The sequence below is a fragment of the Sus scrofa genome, chromosome 1, assembly GCF_054392235.1.
Source record: "Sus scrofa isolate SSC_HxYL_T2T_F1_AM1 chromosome 1, Sscrofa_HxYL_maternal_Yorkshire_Landrace_v2.0, whole genome shotgun sequence".
NCBI lineage: Eukaryota > Metazoa > Chordata > Mammalia > Artiodactyla > Suidae > Sus > Sus scrofa.
The window spans coordinates 289,030,349-289,052,513 of NC_139383.1; the positions used below are offsets into that span (position 1 = coordinate 289,030,349).

The 22,165-nt window shown below is 63.7% G+C and overlaps 2 protein-coding genes across 5 annotated transcripts; one reads left to right on the forward strand and one right to left on the reverse strand.

Annotated features, from left to right (window-relative positions):
- Window positions 1–287: 287 nt before the first annotated feature.
- SAPCD2 (suppressor APC domain containing 2) lies at window positions 288–7,173 on the reverse strand. Its single transcript, XM_021081120.2, has 6 exons — window positions 6,488–7,173; window positions 4,065–4,177; window positions 3,451–3,597; window positions 3,080–3,187; window positions 2,877–2,999; window positions 288–2,808 (listed from the first exon to the last, which is right to left on the reverse strand). The coding sequence occupies exons 1-6, from the start codon at window positions 7,086–7,088 to the stop codon at window positions 2,680–2,682; spliced, it is 1,221 nt and encodes a 406-aa protein (XP_020936779.1). The 5' UTR covers window positions 7,089–7,173; the 3' UTR covers window positions 288–2,679.
- Window positions 7,174–11,566: 4,393 nt separating this feature from the next.
- Window positions 11,567–19,293, forward strand: UAP1L1 (UDP-N-acetylglucosamine pyrophosphorylase 1 like 1). Of its 4 annotated transcripts, none has more exons than XR_002340960.2 (9): window positions 11,567–11,917; window positions 12,529–12,733; window positions 12,960–13,135; window positions 13,424–13,596; window positions 13,704–13,897; window positions 14,293–14,433; window positions 14,917–15,154; window positions 15,657–15,723; window positions 16,210–19,293. XR_002340960.2 is itself a non-coding variant. In XM_021081055.2 (9 exons), the coding sequence occupies exons 1-9, from the start codon at window positions 11,629–11,631 to the stop codon at window positions 16,291–16,293; spliced, it is 1,515 nt and encodes a 504-aa protein (XP_020936714.1). In that variant the 5' UTR covers window positions 11,567–11,628; the 3' UTR covers window positions 16,294–19,293. The 4 variants fall into 4 exon arrangements, 2 of the variants coding, with proteins under 2 accessions (XP_020936714.1, XP_084857571.1); XM_021081055.2 differs by having other exon boundaries at window positions 14,969–15,154; XR_014830664.1 differs by lacking the exon at window positions 12,529–12,733.
- The last annotated feature ends 2,872 nt before the right edge of the window (window positions 19,294–22,165 follow it).

A 22,165-nucleotide genomic window follows, 5' to 3' on the forward strand; every position in this document is an offset into this window, starting at 1 on the left:
AGGGCTACACCTGCAGCATGTGGATGTTCCCGGGTCAGGGGTTGATTCTGAGCTGCCGCTGCCAGCCTACACCACAGCCACAGCAACGCCAGGTCTGAGCCACATCTTCGACCTACACTGCAGCTGGTAGCAACACCAGATCCTTAACCCACTGAGTGGGGCCAGGGATCGAACCTGCATCCTCACGGATACCAGTTGGGTTCTTATCCTGCTGAGCCACAAGAACTCCAAGATTATACTTTTTTTTTTTTTTAAATAGAATAAGAAACTGTAAAGACGATTCCTTATTATTATTTTCAAAGACTTTTTTATTTCTTCAGACATACAAAACATAGTTATATTCTCCGGTTATTTGAATATCTGCAATGGCTATCGAATCTGCTGTTTCTGCTGGCTCTCATGGCTTTCCTTATGGTGTTTGTGAAAAGTTTTTTAAGCTGGAGATGCTCCTTTTCCTTGGTTCTTGATCCACAGGAAATCCTTGGTGGCCTGGTGGAGCTGCACTGCTCTGGAGTAGATGCCCAGCTAAGGGCCATTGCCCCTGCCGCCCCCAGGCCTCAGCAGCGTTTTGGTTGTCAGGGATGAGAGAGTGTGTGTGTGTGTTTCTGGCACCTTGTGGATGGAGGCCAGGATGTTGCTAAACAGCCTGCAGTGCAAGGATGGCTCCGCCAAGTCTTATGGCCCCAACGTCCCCTAAGAACCGCCGCTCCAGGCAGGGCGCCTCTTGCTTCTGCCGGCCGCTGCCAACCTGGGGCCAGGTAGAATTCTCCCTTTGATGTCTCGAGCCACACATACAGCCAGGTTTCAGGCTGTAAAAGAAGAGGTCTTTGCCCTGCGTGGAAGGCCAGCGCCGCCAGAAGCCTCTCCCTGAGTCTCCGGTTTACTCCTCATTGGCCCTGCAGCTGAAGGTCGGCGCCAGGGGGGCGGGGGGAGGCACCCCTGGGCTCCTGCTGTTCAGCTGCCCAAGCTCCGTAAAGACCCGGGCGGAAGCAGACGCCCTCAGGGCCAAGTCCTGCCGCCTTTGCTGTTTCGGCCCCTGACAATTGCACAGCCCAGAGTGGGCAAGCCTCGCTGGTGGCAGGGGGGCAGGGGTCTGGGGGGAACGGCTGAGCCTGCTCAGGGCTTGGGCCCGCCCTGCGTCCTGGAGGATTAGGGGCAGGGGAGGGGCAGTTTTTAGCTCTGGAACTAGCGAGGGCCATTTGGAGAGCCTGCAAGCAGAGGGACCCCTGGTGAGGGTGGCTCAGGGCCCAGGCTGGTGTGGGGGACCGGCCATGAAGGAAGAGAGGAACAGACCCAAGAACCAGGGGAAAGGCAGCCTTGGGAAGGTCCTGGTGGTGGGAGGACCTCTCCTGGGTGGACACTGGTCTAATGACCACACCGCAGGTCTGCTTGGGGCTGCAGGTGACATCTGGCCTTTGGGACCATGTCTCCTTCCTGTCTCCCACTCCCATCCGGAGCGGGGAGCACATGTCCTGGGCGGACTTGGGCCTGACGGGAACAACCCGAGGGCCGTGTGGGGAGCGGCCTCAGCCAGGTTGCTGCTGGTGTGGCCCAGGGTGGGGCTGGCAGGAGCTGCCACCCTGCACCCAGTGCCCCTCCGCTGTGATCAAGCCGGCTCCGTGCTGTGCTCCATACACGCCCACATGGGACCAGGGCCCAGAACCACTCAGCCTGCCTGAAATGTTATTGTCCTCTTAGCCTGGGGGGCGGTAGTGGGGGCACCGCCCCGCCTGAGATGCTATTGGCAGGCCCAGCTGCGTAGCGGCCCCCCTAGAGCAGGCCTGGTGGTGGGCACAGGCCATGACCCCCCAACAGGACCCTCTGCCAGCCCCTTCCAGAGTCCTGAGTCCCCGACCCAGGGCCAAGCTGAGAGTGGGAAGATGGGGGGTTTGGCAGGTCCGCATACCTGCAGAACCTTGAATCTGGTGGGAGGGGCCTGGGTAAGGTGCTCAGCACATGGGCGCCCCCGTGGTGACCACAGCCCCAGCCAGGTCACCGGGCAGGCCGCAGGCTCTGGGCCTGGGTCACAGGGTGCTCGGTGATCTTGCCCAGGAGGGAAGACAGCTGACTCCCTTGTTTAGCACCTAAGGTCTGTGGGGAGAGCAAGCAGGCCAGCACAAATCCAGGACACCATTCCTGGGTCGGGGGCTCCCCTGGAACCGGACACAAGTAGATCCCTCCTGGAGGCCACCTCCGCTGGTCCTGGCTGAGGAACAGCTTCCTTTCTGGAGCGGGGAAGAGGCCCTTGGACCCCCGGGCCCGGCGCGCCCCAGGCCGCGGGATACCCCAAACCCCAGCCCTTTGGGCGGCCGGGTGGTGGCGACCGGTGCGCGCAGCTCCCTCTGCTGGCCGCTCTTGGAAGTGCAGTGCGGTGTGACCAGTGCCTTTTAGGACAATGGCAGCAGCAGCAGCTTCAGGCTGTGCGGGCTCGTTGGAGTCCCACCCAGGTCAGCCCGAGACCAAGGTGGAGTCTGCTGAGGCCTCAGGACACCCTGCGGTGGGAGGAGGCCTGGGGAGAGCTTGGAGGAGCCCAGACTGAAAGGGAGAAGGGCAGGCGATGTCCGGGTGTCCGGGCTGGCCAGGGCGTCCTCAGCCTCAGAGGTGGGGCACAAGGAAGTGCCCGCCTGGGGAGGAGGGCCAGGCCGGGCTGCGGGGCCCCGTGTCCGTGCCTGTGGCAGGCTAGATGAAGGTGGAGTCCAGAGGCCCAGCGTCCTGCTGGGTGAGGGCGCGGGCCTCGAACAGCTGCTTGATGAGGGCGGATTTCTCCTGCTCCAGCTGCGTGATGCGCTCGCTCTTGTCCGTCACCTCCTGGGCAGGAGGAGGCCAGTCAGGCCGCCGGGCCCTTGGTCCCGCCCCACCCCCTCTCCGCACCTCACCTGGGTGAGCAGCCGGTTCTGCTCTTTCAGCATGAGAATGGTCTGCTGCTGCCAGCCTGGGGCCGAGGGTGACGCAGGGGCCGCGACAGGGCCCAGGGGCCCCACGGAGGATGAGGCCAGCGCCTATAGGAGGGCACAGTCAGGCAGCCCTGGCACAGCCTCTAGGGCAGAGTGAGGGCTGGGGCTGGGGCCGGGGCACTCACCCTGCCAGCACAGGCTGCAGCCAGCAGCTCCCCCAGGCACCGGGCCACCTCCTGCACCTTGGGCAGCAGCTGTCCCAGCAGGCGGGGGCTCCCCTCAGCCCCAAAGTCCTGGGAGGAAGGCAGGGCAGGGGTGCTCAGAGAGCAGAGCCTGCCCAGGGTCAGCACCAGTGCCTGCCCTGGGCGTCCTCATGGGGGGGCGGGGGGGAGTTACTGCCCAGAGCTGAGGGGGGTGGTATTGGGGATGGTGGGACAGCCATTGTGCCCGGGAACAGGACAGTCTCCTGCCCACTTGGGGGTGCCTGTGTTTGGGTGGGTGATCACATGTGGGTCACTCTGCCTGGGGGATGGATGCCCGGGGCAGCGACACTCACGGCGCTGGCCCTGCTCTGGCCCAGGCGGCGCTGGCGCTCCTGCACGCGCTGCAGCTGCTGCTGGTACCACTCCCGGCCCCGCGCCATCATCTCCAGACCCTGCAGCAGCACCTCCTGCTCCTGCTCCAGCTCCTTCATCTGCTTCAGCTGTCACACAGGGACCAAAGCCACCAAGCCCACAGTGGGTGCGTGCCTGCACCCGCCTACATGTGCTGGAGGAGCCCCAGCCATGCGACGTGTACCAGCCTACACGGACACGGGCCGAGCGGCACGTGCGCACACATCATGCACGTGCGAGCCCTCGCGTGCTGCTGCACTGGGGAGCTCGGCCCCATGTCCCCTCCTGGGGGCTCCTGGCCTTCCTCAGCCCCTTCACACAAGCAGCCCCGGGGAAGCTTCCCTTCTCTTTACAGCAGGGGCCGGGCACTCAGCAGGGCGGGGAGGCACGCTGCTGGGGAGGGGGCCAGGCCTTTCCCCTAAAGGACTTCCTGACCTGACCCTGGGCCACCATCTGGGGGTCCCGGGCAGAGCGGTGCTCCTGGAGACCCAGTGTGGGGGCCAAGTCCAATCCCAGGCCAGGGGGAGGCGTCCCAGAGCCCCGGGCCCCTGCTCACCAGGTCACAGTCCACACCGTTGGTGATGGTGTGTCGCCGACGCTCCCCTCGGGCCCGGGGGCCCCGCCGGGCGTCCCCCACGCCCAGCTCCCAGACCCTGCAGGCCACCGCACCTGCAGCAAAGAGGTGAGGGCCTGGCTCACTTCCGGGCCTGTCGAGTCAAGCTCCCCAACCCCACGAGGCCTGGCTTCTAGGTCCATCCCGGACCCACCCCGCAACCACCTGTGGCCATGCAAAGCCAGGTGTCCTGGCCTGCGTGCCTCTGGGATCGTCTGAAGTTCAGAGCCTCTGCAGGGCCTTCGGGCACCAGCCTGACCTGGCCCACCCCTCGCCGGTGCCTGGGGGGCCTGGTCCTCTGTCGACTCCATGCTCCCCTGACACACACCTTGGAGATCGTCGTGTGGCCACTGAGGCCGCACATCTGCACGCACGCTTCAGGCGTGAGCTCCTTGAGGGCAGGGGCTTCGCCATCTCTGCACCCCCAGGGGCCCGAACACTTCAGGCTCACCTGGGCTCAAAGGCTGCCAGGCACAGGGTGAGCAAGGAGGCCTCTCGTCTGCACAGGCCCTTTATGGGAGGCGGAGTTCGTGCAGGAGAAATGCAGGTGCCGGCAGGACAGTGCTCACGGCCCGCCCTCCGTGCAGCTGGTTTGAGGCCAGAAAGCCAGGTGTTTCCCTGTGAGCACCCTCTGGAAGCCTGCAGCTACTGGGGGAGGCGGGAGCATGTGCAGGGCTGTGGGGGTGGGGGTGCCGGTGGGGAGGAGGGCCCCCTCCCCCGACTCCCTAGCCCTATGCCCTGCTGGGCAGAGTGGTGGGTAGGCGATGCAAGAAGAGGGCACAGGCATGCCCCCTAGGGACTCATCCAGAGGGCTGGCACCAGCCAGCCAGCCCTGGCAGACAGGCTCCAGCAGGCCCAGTTCCAGTTCTAACCTGCCGTGCTGTACAGCAAGCAGAGGTGGCATAGCAGGGCAGAGGGTGCACCCCGGAACCCCTGGGCCCGTCTGCACCGCCAGGTCCACAGGGCAGCTCCGGGCCCCCAGATGGCAGCATGCCGGACGTCCAGCTGGCTGCACAGCAGGCAGAGGCAGCCCTGCCTTGTCTGGGCCTCTGGCACAGCCTACAGGGCACTGCGAGCACCAGCGGGGACAAGGAAGGAGGGCCTGCACTCTGGGAGGCTCGGGGGCCCTCTCTTCCTGGGGAGTGGGGGCTCTCAGGGCTCCAGGTTTGGCTCCCAGTGTCTGTCAACGGCCCCCTGCCTGGCCTCTGCCTGTAAAATATGCCAGTGAGAGCCCTGTCCTGTGAGTCACTCAGAGGGACTAGAATGAACGCTGTGCCATGGTGGGCACTGACCATGTGCGCAACCCTGGACCTCAGAGCCGTGTGGAAAGGCCCATACCACACAGGCCATCAGGGCAGAGCGGGGCTGTGCCACAGGCCTGAGGCCTCCAAACCCCATCCCATGGCTGATCTGCACCTGTGCGTGACACATGGCTGGTACGGGCCACGCACTCAGGGCCGGCCACACCCCCAGACTCAGACGGACGGCTGGATTAGGTCACCAGGGAGGCTGGGGGCTACCGCAGCTCCATCTCGCAGCTATAGGGCTGGGGGATTTGGCTGAGGCCAGGCAGGGGGTCCAATGAGGCTGGCAGAGTGGTGGGCAGCACAAAAAGGCTGGCAGCTGCCCTGGCGGAAGGCCTGCACCTGCACGGGCTGAATGGGAGTCCCCGCCCCCGGCCATAATGCAGGTCTTGTTCCCAGGGCAAGCTCTGGGGGACAAACAGGGGACCATTCAGCCACCTCCTGTCCCTGCCAACTGGACTGGAAGGCGGGCCATCCCCAGGGGCCCTGGCGGCCCCTCCCAGGTGTCAGGGGCGCCACAGCTCCAGGTCTGGAAGATTGGGCTGGAGACCACCCACCCCTATACTCTCCCTGGCAAGCTGGCCAGGTCCTCCTGTCCCACCTCTGGCAGCTCCTGCCTGTGCTGGCCTCACAGGGCAGTGAGGCCAGGCTCTCAGCGGAGCTACCAGATGGAGAAGGTTGCAAGGGCCCTTCCCCACATTCCCGGGGTCTGCCCCTACCACAGCAGGAACTGTGCCTGCCCAAGCCACCAGAAATGAGCCCAAGGGCCCAGGGGTCCCCAGGTGTATGCAGGAGACAGGGTGCAGAGCCTTCTCACACAGACAGGTTTCCCAGTGGGGTTTGCAAACCCCCTTGGCTGGTGGCCCCGAGCACCCCGGGATGGGGACGAGGCTTCTTTCCCTCCGGGCCACGAGGTGTGTTTCAGGCTCACAAGCCCACGAAGCTTTGCCCGCCTCGTCCCCCGCGGCTCCGGCAGCACCTCTCGGGCTGCGGCCACAGGCGCTGGCGGCGGGGGTTGTGCGGGGAGCTACGAGGCGGGGCTGGGGGCCGCCCCGCACTCACCAGTGTCTGTGCTCGGACTCCGCTCCAGCGCCGCGCCCTGGGGCCGCTCCGGCTCCGCAGGGCCGGGCGCCGCCTCGGCCGGGCCACACAGCTTCTCTAGGCTCCGGGCCGCGCCGCCGGGGCCGACCGGCGGAGGGCGCGCGCCCAGCGGCAGGGGCTTCCTCTCCAGGACCGTCCGCGGCTCGTCGGCCGGCGCGAACACCAAGCGCTGCGGCGGCAGCGGCGGCGGCGGCTGGCCCCCGGGCCGCGCCGAGCAGCCTCCCCGGGCCGGGGCGCGCGCCGGGGCCCGGGTGGCGCTGTCGGTGCTCAGCAGAGAGGCGCGCAGGCCGGCCACGAAGCGCTCGAAGGTCAGGTAGCCACTGGCCGGGGCCACCTGGCGCAGGCCCTCGAGCACGCCGCGGGGCAGCTCGCGCGCGTCGGCGCCCTGCCAGCGGGACTCGATCTCTCGCAGGTGCACGAAGCCGCGCCGCCGGTCGTCCAGGATGTCGAAGAGGGTGCGCAGGCTCTGCAGGAAGGCGCGCGGCAGCCCCTCTGTGCCGGGCGCGGGCACCGGCGCGGGGGGCGGCCCGCGGCCGGGTTCAGCCATTGCGGCTCCGGCCATGGGCGCCCGCCGGCGGGGCTCGGTCCTCTGCCGGCCGCGCACCGGTCCCCGCGCTGCCAGACGGAGGGCCCGGCGGCGTACAATCAGCCCCGACAATAGCGGCGACTTTTTGAATGGGCCTCCTCGTGGCGTCAGCGGTCATTAGCATTCTCGGCAGCCATTGGTCGAGACCGGCCTGTCTCCTCTCCGATTGGCTGAGAAGCCAACAGCCAGGTTTGATTTTCGGGCCGAGGGGCCAGCGCCTCGCGCGCTCCCGCCGTGCCTGGAGGGGCCGGGCGCGCGCATTGGCCCCAGGCTAGTGGGGGCTGGGGTCTGCCTCCGCTCTCGACTTCGCCGGTAGGGGAGGAGTCCTCAAACAGCCCCATTAAACTCCTCCACCCCTGCCACACCCGCCCTTCCGCCGCATCTTAGCCCTCGCCGGGTTTGGCTGCCCAGCCTACCTCTCCGAAGGGCGGGGCCAGGCGCCCAGCAGAAAATCTGTCCCCAGGTGGCCTTATGGGATAAGGATAAGGAGCACAACCCTCCAGGGATCCACCATCCCCTCCAGTTCCCAGGGGCACTCTTTGCTGAGGGTCCCCCGGCACAAGCTCCGCCTACCCTGGGGCCCCTTTCTCTTGTGCCAGGCCAGCCCCGGGAGGACTGTGGGTTCCAGCCAGCTGGGCGCTTCCCTTCACAGGGGCCTCTCTGTCTCCACTGCTGCTAGCTCCTCCTCTGGCCCCTAGGGATAGCCTCGCCTTTCCTGCTGGCCGTAGGACAAAGGCACTTTCCCTGTGTCCCCAGATCCCCATCTGGTGACCAGCTCCCTTCTCCCAAGGTCCTCTGCTCTGGCCCCTTCCTCAGCTGGGCACCTCCTCCAGCGGCTCTCCTGGCCTCCTCGGGCTGGCCAGGCAGCCCTGTGTCCCCCGCCCCCCTTCACTGCCCTGCTTCATGTCCAGCGGTGATCTGGGCACTGTCTCATCAGTCTGCAAGGGGACCAGGACTTCAGCTCTGGGAGCCCATCTCAGGGCCAACTGGTGGGACCCTCCCAAAGCCAGAGAGGTGCCCCAGATGCTGTCTGCCTGGACCCCTTGCCCTAGCCCACCCAGGCCCTGCCCTGCACGCTACCCCTCTGCAGTGGTTTTCCCAGATGCCTCCATGCCACAGGCACCTTGCCACTGAGCATTGCACAGGTATTATCTGCTGCTGGAGAAGCAGACTGTCCACCTCCAGGGATCAAACAGCACACCTCCTCCAGACAGGCTCCTGGCACAGGGCTCCGCTCCACCCTCTGGGTGGCCTGCCTACCTAGACTTCTGTGTCCTTGGGTCCCAAGGCACTGGTCTATGTCTCAGGCTGTAAGGGCAGCTGCCCTCGCTAGGGAATGTCCTGGCTCCACTTCTCTCCTGGGGTTACCCCTCAAAGTGAGGGCTCTTTGGTGGTAAGGAATTGGAGGGGGTACCTAGAAAGCTGTGAGCCAGAGTCCCCCCGTGGAGCCTGGTCTGTCCCTGCCTCCCCTTTAGTGGCAGCATTCAAGCCATTTGTCCTGCAGCTCATGGCTCCTTACCTTCTCTGCCTCCAGTACCACCCATCCATCCCACCCCTGCCCCAGTCCCAGTCCTTCTGGTATCAGCATTCCCTCCCCTCTGGGCTTTTGCACATGGTGGCTTTCCAACCAGGGTTGCTCTTCCCATGGGCTCCTGGCTGATCCCTGGTGCCCTTTGGGGGCAGGGCCCGGCCCACAGAGGTGCTCGGCAGATGGCCAGCCCACAGGAAACCATCCTGGAGGTTGCAGCAGAAAGCACCTTTGGGTGGGACACTGAGCCAGGGTGAGGCCTGTGGGATGCGGAGGCCTGGGGACAGCTCTGTGGGGGTGAGTGTGCATGTGGGGGCCGCCGGCTGGCAGCAGGTGATGCTGCTGCTGCTGCAGCATGGCCAGTGGTACCCAGGCTAGGCCAAATGCCCCTGTGAGCCTGAGCCCACCGTGAGAACAAACAAGGGTTTCTCAGGGCATCCGGAGCTGTGGGGAAGGCGGGCCTGGCTGACCCTTGGTTTGTGCACTTTCCCAAACTGGAGCCAGTGCCAGCTCTGGGTGTGGGACTGAGGCCTGGCCCCCTGTCCTTCTGATCCTGAACTCTGAGCACTTCCTCCTTCTGCTGCTTTCCAGCCTGGCCCAGCCCTTTCCCACCTGTAGCTTTCAGCCTTGCTGTCCCACTGTGGGGGAGGGGGCGAGCTTCCCAGACCCCCAGCCACGTGAGCCCTCTGGGGTCCGTGTACTTTTTGAGGGAGCCTTCCCATTGTAATTTTCACTGTGCCAGCCCTGCGTTCCTTGGAGTGGGCAGGGGCACTGCGCTTCTCTGTCCCCTGCTTAGCCCGGGGCCTGAAGGACAGGCACCTACCTCTCAGCCCAGGAGCATGGCCAGGGCTCTGTGGTCTCCGCTCCTCTGCTGTGACAACCAGGAACCCATGCCAGCCTCTGGGTCCTGCTCCCCTGAACCCATTGGACGAGGCCCCAGGACAAAGAGAAGGGGACTGCTTGGCCGCAGGCCTCCCTCTGGCAGGTGGTCCCAGAAGTTATCACCCACCTCTGCCTCACTGGTCCTCCGGCTGGCCTGTGCGCCCACCTGCCCAGGTGGGTCAGCTCCCCTTCTTTCCGCCCCACAGATGCCTCTGGCTGCACAGTCCCAACTGTCCTAACCCTTCCACTCTCAGCTCCACCCCCACCTTGGAGTGAGGTTTAGGGGTTACCTGGCCACCATGGGCCGCCAGGTCATGTCCTGACACCTGCCTTCAAGGGCACGTTGCAGGGGCAATAAAAGTCTCTGTGGACTCTGGCCTGGGGTGCAGCGCCTGCTCTGCTCTGATTCACTTCCTCCCACACGCAGCTCCTGCCTCCACCATCTGCCCTGGACCTACCGGAGCACTCCCTTCCCTCCGCTAGCTCACTCAGTGCGTGCTCCCACAGATCTGTGCAGCCCAGTCGCTTCTCGGGACCCAACATTCTCACTCCATCGCCTAACATCCACTGAGTGCCCACTGTGTGCTGGGCGGGGATCTAGAGTGATGGGGCGGAGCAGGAACCACACCGCATCCCGGTCTCATGGAATTTCCATCTCATGGGGAAGTCAGGAGTGGGGAACGCAGAAAGGCAGGAGGGGGCAGAAGAGGATGGGAGGGTCTCCCCACAGGGGGACTTGTCAGGAGAGATCTGGCCAAGTGGGGCAAGAAGTCCTGCGGCTTCCTGAGTTAGAGCCATTCAGGCAGGGAGAAGAGCAAGTGCAAAGGCCCTGGGGCAGGCCTATTTCTGTCAAGTCCATAGGAATGTATACCAGGGCCCCAGGGGGCTGTGAAGCTCCACTCCTAGGCCTGGAAGGTATGAGGACTCTATGAGCAGAACTGCCTGCTGGGGGAGCAATTGCTTTAACAGAGTTCCCTGGGATGGGGCGGGGGCGAGATCTTACTTCTCCTCTCAGGTCCTAAAGCACCATTGGAACTTTTTTTTTTTTTTTTTCGTCTTTTTGCCTTTTCTAGGGCCGCTCCTGTGGCGTGTGGAGGTTCCCAGGCTAGGGGTTCTAATCAGAGCTGTAGCCACCGGCCTACACCAGAGCCAAAGCAATGCAGGATCCGAGCCGCGTCTGCGACCTACACCGCAGGTCACACAACACCGGATCCTTAACCCACTGAGCAAGGCCAGGGATCAAACCTGCAACCTCGTGGTTCATAGTCTGATTTGTTAACCACTGAGCCACGATGAGAACTCCCCATTTGAACTTCTTTTAATCATGTGCATGTATTACTTACAGGCTTAATAAACCTAGTTTCTTTTCCTTTTTTCTTTTGGTCGCATCTGCCAAAAAAATATCCCTGTGCCACAGCAGGGACAGCGCCGGATCCTTAATGGGCTGCGCCACCAGGGAACCGCAAGACTCAATAAAACTAGTTTCTAAAAGAAAGTGGCTGGAGCTACTGTTTCATATTTTTCACAAGGTAGTTCATAAACAGCAAGACGCTGAAAACCTGATCGTTTTAATAACAAGGCAGGCTGGGGCACCTCCTCCAAGGTTCTGGTCCCCTGGCGACGGGAAGGTGAAGGATGGGAAGGAGGGAGCCCCCAAGGATGCAGGGTGGCCTTCTGGGGGCCTAGATGACTTTCGGACACCCAGCCCTGCTGGCGACCTGGCTCTACCGTCCCCAGGCCAGCCCAGCCCTGAGTCTGGAGGTCTCTTCACGGAGCCCCTGGCGCCAGGCGTCTTGATTCCCGCGAACACGGCCACGGGCAGGGACAGACCCCAGCCTCCCCGTCCCTGTGGGCAGTGGGGCTGAAACACAGCCGAAGCCAGCCCTTCAGCGCCTGGGTGGACAGGGGACTGGGCTCCAAGCGGCCTCCCGGGGCGGGGCCGAAGGGCGGCGGGGGGCGGGGGGCCGGGGCGGGGTCAAGGCGGGGTCAAGGCGGGGCGTTCTGGGCCCGCCCCTCTGGGGGTCGACCCCGCCCGCCGGGTCCCGTGACGCTGGTGGGAGCGCGCAGGTCACGAGTGCCAGCGCGGGCTACCGTGGCGGCGGCGACATGACCTCGGAGCGAGACGTGCGCGCCCGGCTGCAGCGCGCGGGCCAGGAGCACCTCCTGCGCTTCTGCGCCGAGCTGGCGCCGGGGCCGCGCGCCGCGCTGCTGGCCCAGCTGGAGCCCCTGGAGCCGGAGGCGCTGCGCGAGCACTGCCGGCGCGCGGCCGACGCCTGCGCGCGCCCCCCGGGCCCGCCGCCCGACCTGGCCGCGCGCCTGCGGCCTCTGCCTCCCGAGCGCGTGGGCAGCGCGATCGGGGGCGACCCCGAGACGCTGCGGCTCTGGGAGGAGGAAGGTAGGTGGGGCGGGGGTCCCGGCGGCGGGCGCCCCGGGCCGGCCGGAAGGGGCCTCGCCCGCACTGCTTGGTGAGAGGAGAGGTTGTGCTCAGGGTTTAGTTTGCCCTCTTACTTGGCAAAATCTCGGAGCCTCCTCGCACAGACCGGCTGGGGGCTGGGTATGGGAACCCGCCAACGCTGCCTCCAGGCGGCGTTCCCTAGGGAGAGCGTTTTGGGCATGGGCACACCTGGATGGCCAGCTGCCCAGCCCACGCATTGGCAGCAGGGGACGCCTTGGACACTTGCACAAGCTCCTCGTCACACCTGTGGAGGGGAGGCGGTGGCCCCTGGAGGCCAGGCCCCCTGTTGTGCAGCTCCGGCCCGGTGGACTCCGTGTTTCAGCTGAAGGACTCAGACTGGGAATGAACCCAGAGGACGTGGTCACAGCCTCCGCAGGGCCAGGGTCGGGCAAGGTTAGGTTTGGGTGAGGCCCTGGCCCAGATCAGAATGTTATCTGGAGATTTCTGTTCTGTGCTGCTCAGACTCAGGCGCTGCTTTGATTTGCTCTAAAATGAAAGGGGGGTTGTGTGGTGGGTTCCAGGCGTCCCCTCATGGCGCCCCATGCCCCCAGGTTTCCACCAGATCGCCCTGAACAAGGTGGCGGTGCTGCTGCTGGCTGGGGGGCAGGGCACTCGCCTGGGCGTGGCCTACCCCAAGGGCATGTATCAGGTGGGGCTGCCCAGCCGGAAGACCCTGTATCAGCTGCAGGCGGAGCGGATTCGGCGGGTGGAGCAACTGGCTGGCGAGCACTATGGGACCCGCTGCACCGTGCCCTGGTGTGCCCTCTGCATTACCCTGGCCCCAGAGGGATCCCCTCCGGTAGCCCCAGCCCTGCCCCACACCAGACCTGAACCCCAACCCCAGCACAGCCCCAGACAGAGCCCAGCACCCGCCCAGATGGAGGCCTGACTGCTGCGCTGAGGCTGGACCCTGCTGCCAGCCCCACATGCCAGCGGGGCCAGGCCCTCCGGAAGGCAGGTTCAGCCTCTCGTCCCCTTGCAGGTACATCATGACCAGTGAGTTCACGCTGGGGCCCACGGCCAAGTTCTTCAAGGAGCATGACTTCTTCCACTTGGACCCGGACAACGTGGTCATGTTCGAACAGCGCATGCTGCCTGCCGTGACCTTCGATGGCAAGGCCATCCTAGAGCAGAAAGACAAGGTTGCCATGGCCCCAGGTATGTCCCATCTCTGAGGCGGAAGGAGCTGCCTTGCCTACTCCCAGGGGTCAGGAGGCCTGGGACCGAGGCCGGACGACGCTGCCCGGAGGCTGCACGGTCCTGAGCAAGTGGCCTCCCTTGTCCGGGCCTTGATTCTCATCTGCCACGTGGAACAACCGCAGGGCTCCTTGGATAGTGACAGAGAGCTGCCTCAGGCACAAGGTCCAGCCCCGAGGGGCCTCCGCGGCCTCTGGCTGGCTGGGGCGGGGCTGGAGCCCTCTCAAGGCCCGTCCTTTCTTCCTGCAGACGGCAATGGGGGCCTGTACTGCGCGCTGGCAGACAACCAGATCTTAGAGGACATGGAGCGGCGAGGAGTGGAGTTTGTGCACGTGTACTGCGTGGACAACATCCTCGTGCGGCTGGCGGACCCGGTCTTCATCGGCTTCTGCGTGCTGCGCGGTGCAGACTGTGGCGCCAAAGTGAGCCCGCGGGGGCTCCCCGCTCGCCCCGCCCTCTGGCCCCGCCCCCGAAAGCCCCGCCTCCTCCGGCCCCGCCCCGCCCGTCAGCCCTCCCTTGGTGGCGGCAGGTGGTGGAGAAGGCCTACCCCGAGGAGCCCGTGGGCGTCGTGTGCCAGGTGGACGGCGTCCCCCAGGTGGTGGAGTACAGCGAGATCAGCCCCGAGACGGCGCGACGGCGCGCACCCGGCGGGGGCCTGCTCTACAACGCGGGCAACATCTGCAACCACTTCTTCACGCGAGACTTCCTCCAGAGGGTCACTAGGTGTGCATGGCAGGTGGCCGCCCGGCCAGCCAGGCAGATCTGAGCTGGGCAGGGACTCTGGGCTGGGGTGGAGAAAGGGGCTTGCGTCTACACAAGAGCCCCCTGGCAGCTGGTGCAAGGCTCTGTGGCCACCCTGGCTTGGCCCTCTCTCTGGTGGAGTGGTTTTGCCCACCGGCACCACCTCCAGCCGGTGGCTTGCCGGCTGCCACCGCGCTTGGGCGGGGATGGGGCTGGTGGTGCAGGAGCGCGCCCTGCCCTCCCCGAGACAGGCCTCGGCCCGCTGCTCTGTGCCTGGGGTCTGTCGCCCACCGGCCCCAGCAGCAGAGAGGCAGGGTGCGGCTGTAAGCTGTCCTGTCTGAACTGCGTGTTCCCTCCCCTTGTCCCCGGCCCCCCAGGGAGTTGGAGCCCTTGCTGAAGCCACATGTAGCTGTGAAGAAGGTCCCCTACGTGGACGAGGAGGGGACTCCAGTAAAGCCGCTCGAGCCCAACGGGATAAAGATGGAGAAGTTTGTGTTTGACGTGCTCCCGTTTGCCAAGTACGCAACGTTCTCTGTTTTGCTCTTCTTCCCACCCCCGCTTTGGCGGTGGGTTCCGAGGCGCAGCCGGGCAGGGGCGTGGAGGTGGGGGCTTCCCAGTGGGAGAGCCCCTTTGCGGGGGCTGGAGGGCTGCAGGCTGGTCTCAGGGCAAGAAGGCCCGAGGGAGCAGGCCCTGGGGGGGAGCCTCGGGACGAGGGGCAGTCAGAGCCTTGGGGTTGGGCCTGTGCCACCACCTGCCTCTGGCCTGGGGCTGGGAAGCTGTTTCCAGGCAGGGTTGCCGAGGGCTCCAGAGTGTTTGGCCCCCACTCTGGGGTCCCCAGTTCTGGGGGTGTGGCTGGGGGGAAAGGAGGACTTGAGGCAACTTGGGGTCTCAGGAACAGACCCCCATGGTGTCTGTGGGGCCCTCCCTGGCCTGCTGCCTGCAGAACAGACCCCCACACACACTTAGTCACTGTAACCCTGGCCTGGCCTTCACCTGCCCAGGACCAGGGCCTCTGGGCCAGGACGTTGGGTCCCCAGCTGTTGTCCCTGCCAGGAACTTCGTGGCCTTCCAAGTGCTGCGGGAGGACGAGTTCTCCCCGCTGAAGAACGCTGACTCCGCCGACAGAGACAACCCCTCCACGGCCCGGCGGGCCCTGCTCACGCAGCACTACCGGTGGGCCCTGCAGGCCGGAGCCCACTTCCTGGACGCACACGGGGCCCGGCTCCCCGAGAAGCCCAGGTGAGTGTGGGCTGCAGGGTGCCGCCAGAGGACAGGGCATCGGGGTGTTTGTCACGGCCCAACCCCCAGGCGCAGGCCAGCCCTCGAGGTCTGCTCAGGGCCCTGGGGAGGCGCGGGTGGCATCCTTCCCGGCTCATTTAGAAGTTCTGAAGCTGAAACCCAGCGTGACATCCAGAAAGCAGCAGGCAGGCCACTTTTCAGGGCTGGGAAAGAAGAGGACTTAGGTTCCCGCTTCCTGACTGTCCCCTCCACCACCTAAAGCCGGCTGCCCCGGTGCCGCGTGGGATGCCTGTGGGAGGGAGGGGGGTTTCCCAGCTCCAATCAGGCCCTTCGCTCAGACAGAGCTCGGGGGTCCGGGGAAGGGGAGATCGCTGAGAAAAGGGGGCGTCGTGGACAGCCTGGCCCAGGCCGGGACTGAGCCCGCTCCCGTGATGGGTGGTGCCGGGGAGGGGGGGCTGGGGTGCACGCCCCTGAGCAGGTGCTGACAAGTGGGCTCCCCCAGCCTGCCCAGCAGCGGAGAGCCTCCGGCCATCTGCGAGATCTCGCCCCTGGTGTCCTACTCTGGAGAGGTGAGAGGCACCTGGCCCATCTGGGCCTTTCTGGGGTCAGGCTTGTGTGATCGGAGGTGGACAGGGAGGGGCGCTCAGGTGGGTGCTCGGACAGAAAGTCACAGCTCTGCCCCATTGGCCAGTGCGGTACCCAGCCTCTCAAGGGGCAGAGGACGTCCTGGGTCAGGAGGTGTGGTGAGGGCTCGAGAGCCTGGGGGGGCTGGGATGACAAGCCAGAATCTGGGGTCTGACACTAGGGTTCAGAGCAGCCAGGCTTTGGCGGGATCCTTGCTGGCTCCCCCCCCCAGTAAGTTCTGGCCTCCACTCATGGGAGGGCCCATGCCAGCCCCGTGCTGGCCTGAGGTCTCGTGGTGGCCTATAGCCCTTGACCCTGGAAGGAAGCCCTTGATCTCCGGCCCCGCCCTCACCAGCTCCCGGCTGAACTGGGACCCACCCAGGGTCTCGGACGTGGACACTTGACCCTGTTCACGCCTTGTTCCTTCCCAGGGACTGGAGGTGTACCTGCAAGGCCGGGAGTTCGGATCCCCGCTCATCCTAGACGAGAACCAGGCCAGGGCGCTGAAGCCCTGACTCCCTCCTGGACCTGCCAGCCCCAGGGCCCCCAAGGCTGAGGACGCAGCCCTGGCCTGGGCTCCGGGAAGGAAAGCAGGCCGCTGAGTTTCTGAAACACAGATCACAGAAGGGAGCCTGCCGGTTTACCCCACGAGGGCGGGGACTCTGCCGTCACCCCGCCCCCTGGACACAAGTGCCCCCAGACCTGCCTCGGGCCCTGCGGGCTTTCCAGCTTGGGGTCTGGGTGGGAAGCAGAGGCCCTCAGGACCCTGGACACTGGGTTCAGAGGAGGCTGGGGCGGGGCCCGAGGGAGGGTGGCATCCTGTCTGAGGCAGATCCAAGAGGACAGGATGGCGGCCCCTTGGCCCCGCCCATGCCCCCCGGGGTGAGGAGGGAACACAGGAGGGACGGTGTCCTCCCCTCACAGGGTGACAGGCTTGAAGGGACAGCCCCTCCCACCTGGCAGCTGAACCTGGGGGGTCACAGCCAGCCCCCCGTCCCCGCCCAGCTTGAGGCCACAACAGAAGGTCCCCGACCCGTCGCTGAGCAGGGCTGGTTGCAACAGCGAGCCGCGGCTGTGGGGCAGCTTGGCCCACATGCCCGGGGCTGAATGCTCCCCATCTCTGCCCAAGGCCTCGGGCCCTGGGTCTCCTCTGCGGTGGGTTGGGGCTCCTGAGTTTGTGCCTCCCTCCGGGAACCAGGGGCCTCCGCAGTGGTTGGTGAATCTGGAATGTACTCACCAGGGGGCTGCTGCATCCTCTGCCTGGCCTGCCTGTAGCTGTGACGGATCTTGGGGCTCAGGCCCCTTGGGGAGGGGGGCATAACCTCCCAACTTGGGGCGGCAGACCCCTGCCTGCAGCCCGGCTGAGGCTGGAAGGAACCAGCTGGTCCTGGTCCCTTGCCTGGCTTAGCTGCTCTGGGCCCCGCTGCCGGCTTCTCTGTCTGGAAAGCGGTGCAGGGTACCTGCCTCTTCTGCGGATGCGGATGCGTCCACATGGCTGCCACTGGGCCTCGGCCGCGTGCCTCTCCCCCCGGGAAGGGTGTGCCCGGCCGGTGGGCTCAGGTGCTGTCTTCCCTCCAGTGGCCTGGAGTGGACACTGGGCGCACCCACATCCCTGACCTGGGCGTGATGGCAGGGTCAGGGCCACGGTGGCGACCCCGAAGACATCTCTGCACCGTCCAGGCTGCCTGGCTTTCCAAACCCCAGAACCCAACATTGTGCCTGAGCTGCCTTCTCCCTGCTGCTCCGCAGGCAGGCAGAGGAGGGTCCCGCCCCGGTCCAGGGCCACCACTGCTGCCACCGCCGCAGCCCCGAGGAACCCTTTGCTACAAGGGGAACTGGTTGGGCAAACTAGTCAAAGAGCTTGAGTCTGAAGAATCTTTTGTTTTCATATAATTGTGCCTTTATGTAAAGTTTCAAAGCACAGGGAGGTCTGGGGACCCCACGCATCAGGCCCGCAACATCTTGCGTCGTCTGTGATTGCGGGACACTGCAAGCCAGCCAGGAGACGCTGAGGGGCTCCCCACAGCTGTGGCTCCCCGCGCCCCCGCCTGTCCCACCCCCACGAGGCCCTCCTGCTACCTCGATGGCCACACACCCGCACCGTCCCCAACCCAGACAACCTCGAATGAAGCAGCTGAGTTTGGAAAGATGGCCAGACTCGTGACCTTGCATGTGATGCGGGGATTTCGAATAAACACAGGGTGCTGTGATCTCCTGGCCTGGGGAGGGCAGGTCTTGCGCAGCACAGGTCGCGGGAGTAGCACCAGGCATTCCCAGGTCTGTGTCCTTCTGAGGGCAGGAGTTTGTGGAGGCCCTCTGGGAACAAGAGCCCTCGCACTGAGCCCATGCCACCCTGGGCGGCCCAGGAACCTCCCTTGCTGCCACCAGCTCTCTCCCAGGGTCTCGGGGGAGCCTGAGACAACCTAGGGGGTCAGGCACCTGGAGGCAGCCCAGACCTGCCCCTTGGACCAGCTCTCCAGGGGTGGCCTCCTGGGCCCTCAGACCGGAGACCCTGGGGCTCCCGCTGCTGCATGTGCGCCCTCCAGATGCCACCGTTTCCCTGGCAATGGGCTGTGCAGGGAGGGGAGCGAGAGGGCACCGCCGGAAGGGCCGGCAGGGCTGGGTGCAGGCAAAGCCCTGCCGGGGCCTCAGGGGTGACCCCTAGAAGGGAAGGGCAGGCAAGGAGGAAGATCTTTCTGGAGCAGGTTCTGACAAGCCTGAACTGAGCAGGAGGCACACGCCCTCCCGGTGCCCAGAAAGGTCACAGCTGGGATGGCAGGAAGCGGTGGGCAGCCTGGCCTGGAGAGCACGAGGGAGGGCTGAGTTTGAGCTCAGGGGAGCTCGCCCAGCAGGCGCTGAGCTGGCGATCCTCCGGGAGGCCTGCAGGGGGCGGTCGTGGCCCTGTACCCTCCTCCCGCTCCCGTCTCCGGGCTGGAGGAAGGTTTGCTTCCCGCCCCGCGGAGCCCAGCCAATGAGGCCGATTGGGAGGCTCATCTTAGCTGGTACCTGGAACCTTCCAGACACATCCAGGCCTCCGAAGTTTCTTTAAAAAGTGCCGCCCCTGGAGTTCTTGCCGGGGCGCGACGGTATCGGCAGCACCTCTGTAGTGTTGGGACGCAGGCTCGATCCCTGGCCCCGCACAGTGGGTTAAGGATCCATTGTTGCCGCCACTGCGGCTTGGGTAGCGACTGCATCTGGGATCTGATCCCTGGCCCGGGAACTCCACATGCCATGGGTTGGCCCAAAGAAACAAACAAAACAAAATGCCACTCCTAAACTAACAGGCGAGCAAAGGACGGAAAGAAGATGAAATGGAGGTCCTGTCGTGGTGCACGAAAACGATTCTGACGGAACCATGAGGCTGCGGGTTCGATCCCTGGCCTTGCTCAGTGGGTTAAAGGGTCCGGCGTGGCTGTGGTGGAGGCCGGCAGCTGTAGCTCAGAATAGACCCTTAGCCTGGGAACTTCCATATGCTGCAAGTGTGGCCATAAAAAGCAAATAAAAAATAAAAAAGATGAAATGGCTTCTGAGGTTCTTGCCCCCCCAACTCGGCCACTCCCTCCTTCTAAGCGTCTTGCTGGACTTCCCTTTTTCTCCAGATCTCTCCCTGATTCCCCCTCCCCCAAACTTATGAAAGTTGAGCTTTCTGGGGGCTCAAATGCTAAATCCCTAGTTTTTGTTTTGTTGTTTGCTTTTTAGGGCCACACCTGCAGCACATGGAGGTGCCCAGACTACGGGTCGAATCAGACCTGTAGCTGCCGGTCTGCGCCACAGCCACAGCAATGCTGGGTCCTTAACCCACTGAGTGAGGCCAGGGACCCAACTCGAAAATCCCTCATTTTTTATGTTCCCTGAACTAAATAAAGTTGAACTGTGAGCCACAGTCAAAGATTCTCCCCAAGTAACTGGGGACACCCGCAGGTTCGCTGCAGAAGTGACATTAGGTGTCCAAACTTAACCAAGCCGGCTCTGCGGGTTTGTACCAGTCAAGTCCATGTGCTTGTTGGTGTCCCTTTAGGGCAACACTGGAGGAAACCTGCCAGGTGGGAAAACCTCAAAGGGGCTTTCTGACCGTTGACAGACAGCCCCAGGACTCTCTGGAGGTCATTACCGAGCAATTTCAAAAGGTTTCCCTCAGTCTGTTGATGGAAAAACGATTCAGGCTTTCACACCATGATCCAACAGACCTGTCTACCTGTTCACGAGCATTACAGCGATGCCTTTAAAGAAAACGCCGCTCTTCCTTTGGGGGCTGAACCCACTCAGGCAGCTGTTAGGTACCTCTGTGCTCGTGACTGGCTGAACTGGGTCCCCCCTCCTACCCAACGGACTGCAGGGGGGCGGAAAGCCCTGTCTGCTGCAGAGTCAGCTGACCTCGCCCAGCAACTCACCTGCACCCTGGATGATCCGACCAGGAGGAAGGCATTTAAACATTTTTTTTTTTTTTTGGCCACACCCTATGACCTATGGAGGTCCTGGGCCAGGGATCGAAGCCAGAATTGCGACCTAAGCTGCAGCTTCGGCAACGCTGGATCCTTAACCCACTGCCCGAGGCCGGAAACCGAACCTGTGTACCAACGCTCCAGAGATGCGGCCCATCCTGCTGCGCCTCAGCAGGAACTCCTCAAACGCTTAGCCTTCAGCTCTGGCACATGGAGGCCCCTAAGCCAAACCCAAACCCTCCCGGTTTCTGCTACTGCCTGGAGCCAGGCCACTGGACAACAGACTGTCACAAGCGCATGAGCCTCCTGCCCCCGGCATGGGGCTCCGAGGATGTACCGCGTTCTCCCCTCGCTCCCTCTGAATCAGCTCAGATAAACCACCCTCAGGCCCGGGGCAGAAGCGCTCTCACTGGCACCAGAGCCACCCTCTCAGGGCTCACCAGCGAGAAAGCGGTCCTCACCTCGGACTCAAATGGCCCAAGTAGGGGGGAGCTCCCAGGAGCACCCACAGAGCCCCACCTCTGAACCGGCTCCCTTTGGTTGAGCCCCCCTCCCAGAGACGCCGCCCGCCTGCCTCGGCTGGTCCCCCCATCACATTCGCTTATTAGGCTGGGGCGTCACCGAAAACGTCAAGCTGGATTTTCTTCCCCCCCAAAGGGAGAGATACTTCGAGAATTTGACAGTAAGAATCAAAACAGCCAGACAAGCGGATGAAGCGGCACTTCGCCGTCTCTGCTTTGTCTCTGACGGTCCTGACGCTGATTCTGGAGACACGGATCATTGGTCCCTATTGGATCAGCTACTGCCCTCCTTCCTCTTGGGCAAAATCCACAGAACTCTTCCCGCCCAGAACCCAACAGATCTCTCAAAACCTCTCGGCAGAACCAATCAAGACCAACAAATAGGAGTTCCATTGTGGCTCAGTGGTAACAAACCCAACTAGTGTCCATGAGGACACAGGTTCAATCCCTGGCCCTGCTCAGTGGGTTAAGGATCTGGGGTTGCTGTGAGCTGGGGTGTAGGTCACAGGCGTGGCTCAGGTCTGGCATTGCCGTGGCTGTGGTGCAGGCCGGCAGCTGTAGCTTCAATTCTACCCCTAGCCTGGGAACTTCCATATGTCACAGGTGTGGTCCTAAAAAAATGACCAAAAAAAAAAAAAAAAATCTGAGTCTCCCTCTTCTCACCAGTGTACATGCATTAAACCACATGAACCAGCACTGGTGGGGAAATATTAATAAGGCCACAAAAAACATCCCCCTTGCCTGCCCACTTGTCCAAAATATGATCCAGAGAAACCTTTCTGCTCTGCTCCCAGACATTTTTTTCATAGGCACACTATTTTATTAACTTAAATTTCAGAGTTTCTGTTGTGATGCAGTGGAAACTAATCTGACTAGGAACCATGAGGTTGCTGGTTCAATCCCCACCCTTGCTCAGTGGGTTAAGGATCCAGCATTGCTGTGAGCTGTGGTGTAGGCCGGCAGCTACAGCTCCGATTAGACCCCTAGCCTGGGAATATCCATATGCCGCAGGTGCAGCCCTAAAAAGACAAAAAATAAATATAAATTTAAAAAAAAACACTTAAATTTCACTATCAAACAATGCTGGCCATGCCTTGTTCAGACTCCTGACATCAAGACACACGGACAGAGTTTTAAGGGCACAGGGTTCAACGCAGCGTAACATGCTAACAGAAAACCTAAGAGGTGGCAAAACGACGCTTTTGCTCGCAAGTATGGGGACAAGCCCCGCGACTGGAGGACAAACCTGGACCGAACAGAGGGGCCCTTGGCTCCCAGACCCTCCGCACCGCCTCGCGAGCCCTGGAGGCCACCGTGGGTCCGAGTCTGGGCTACCTCGCGCTGTACGTTTTCTCACCGGACCAACGTGTCCCCTGTGCACAGGCCGCCGCTTCTTCCGAGGCCAACCCTTTGTTAGAAAGGAG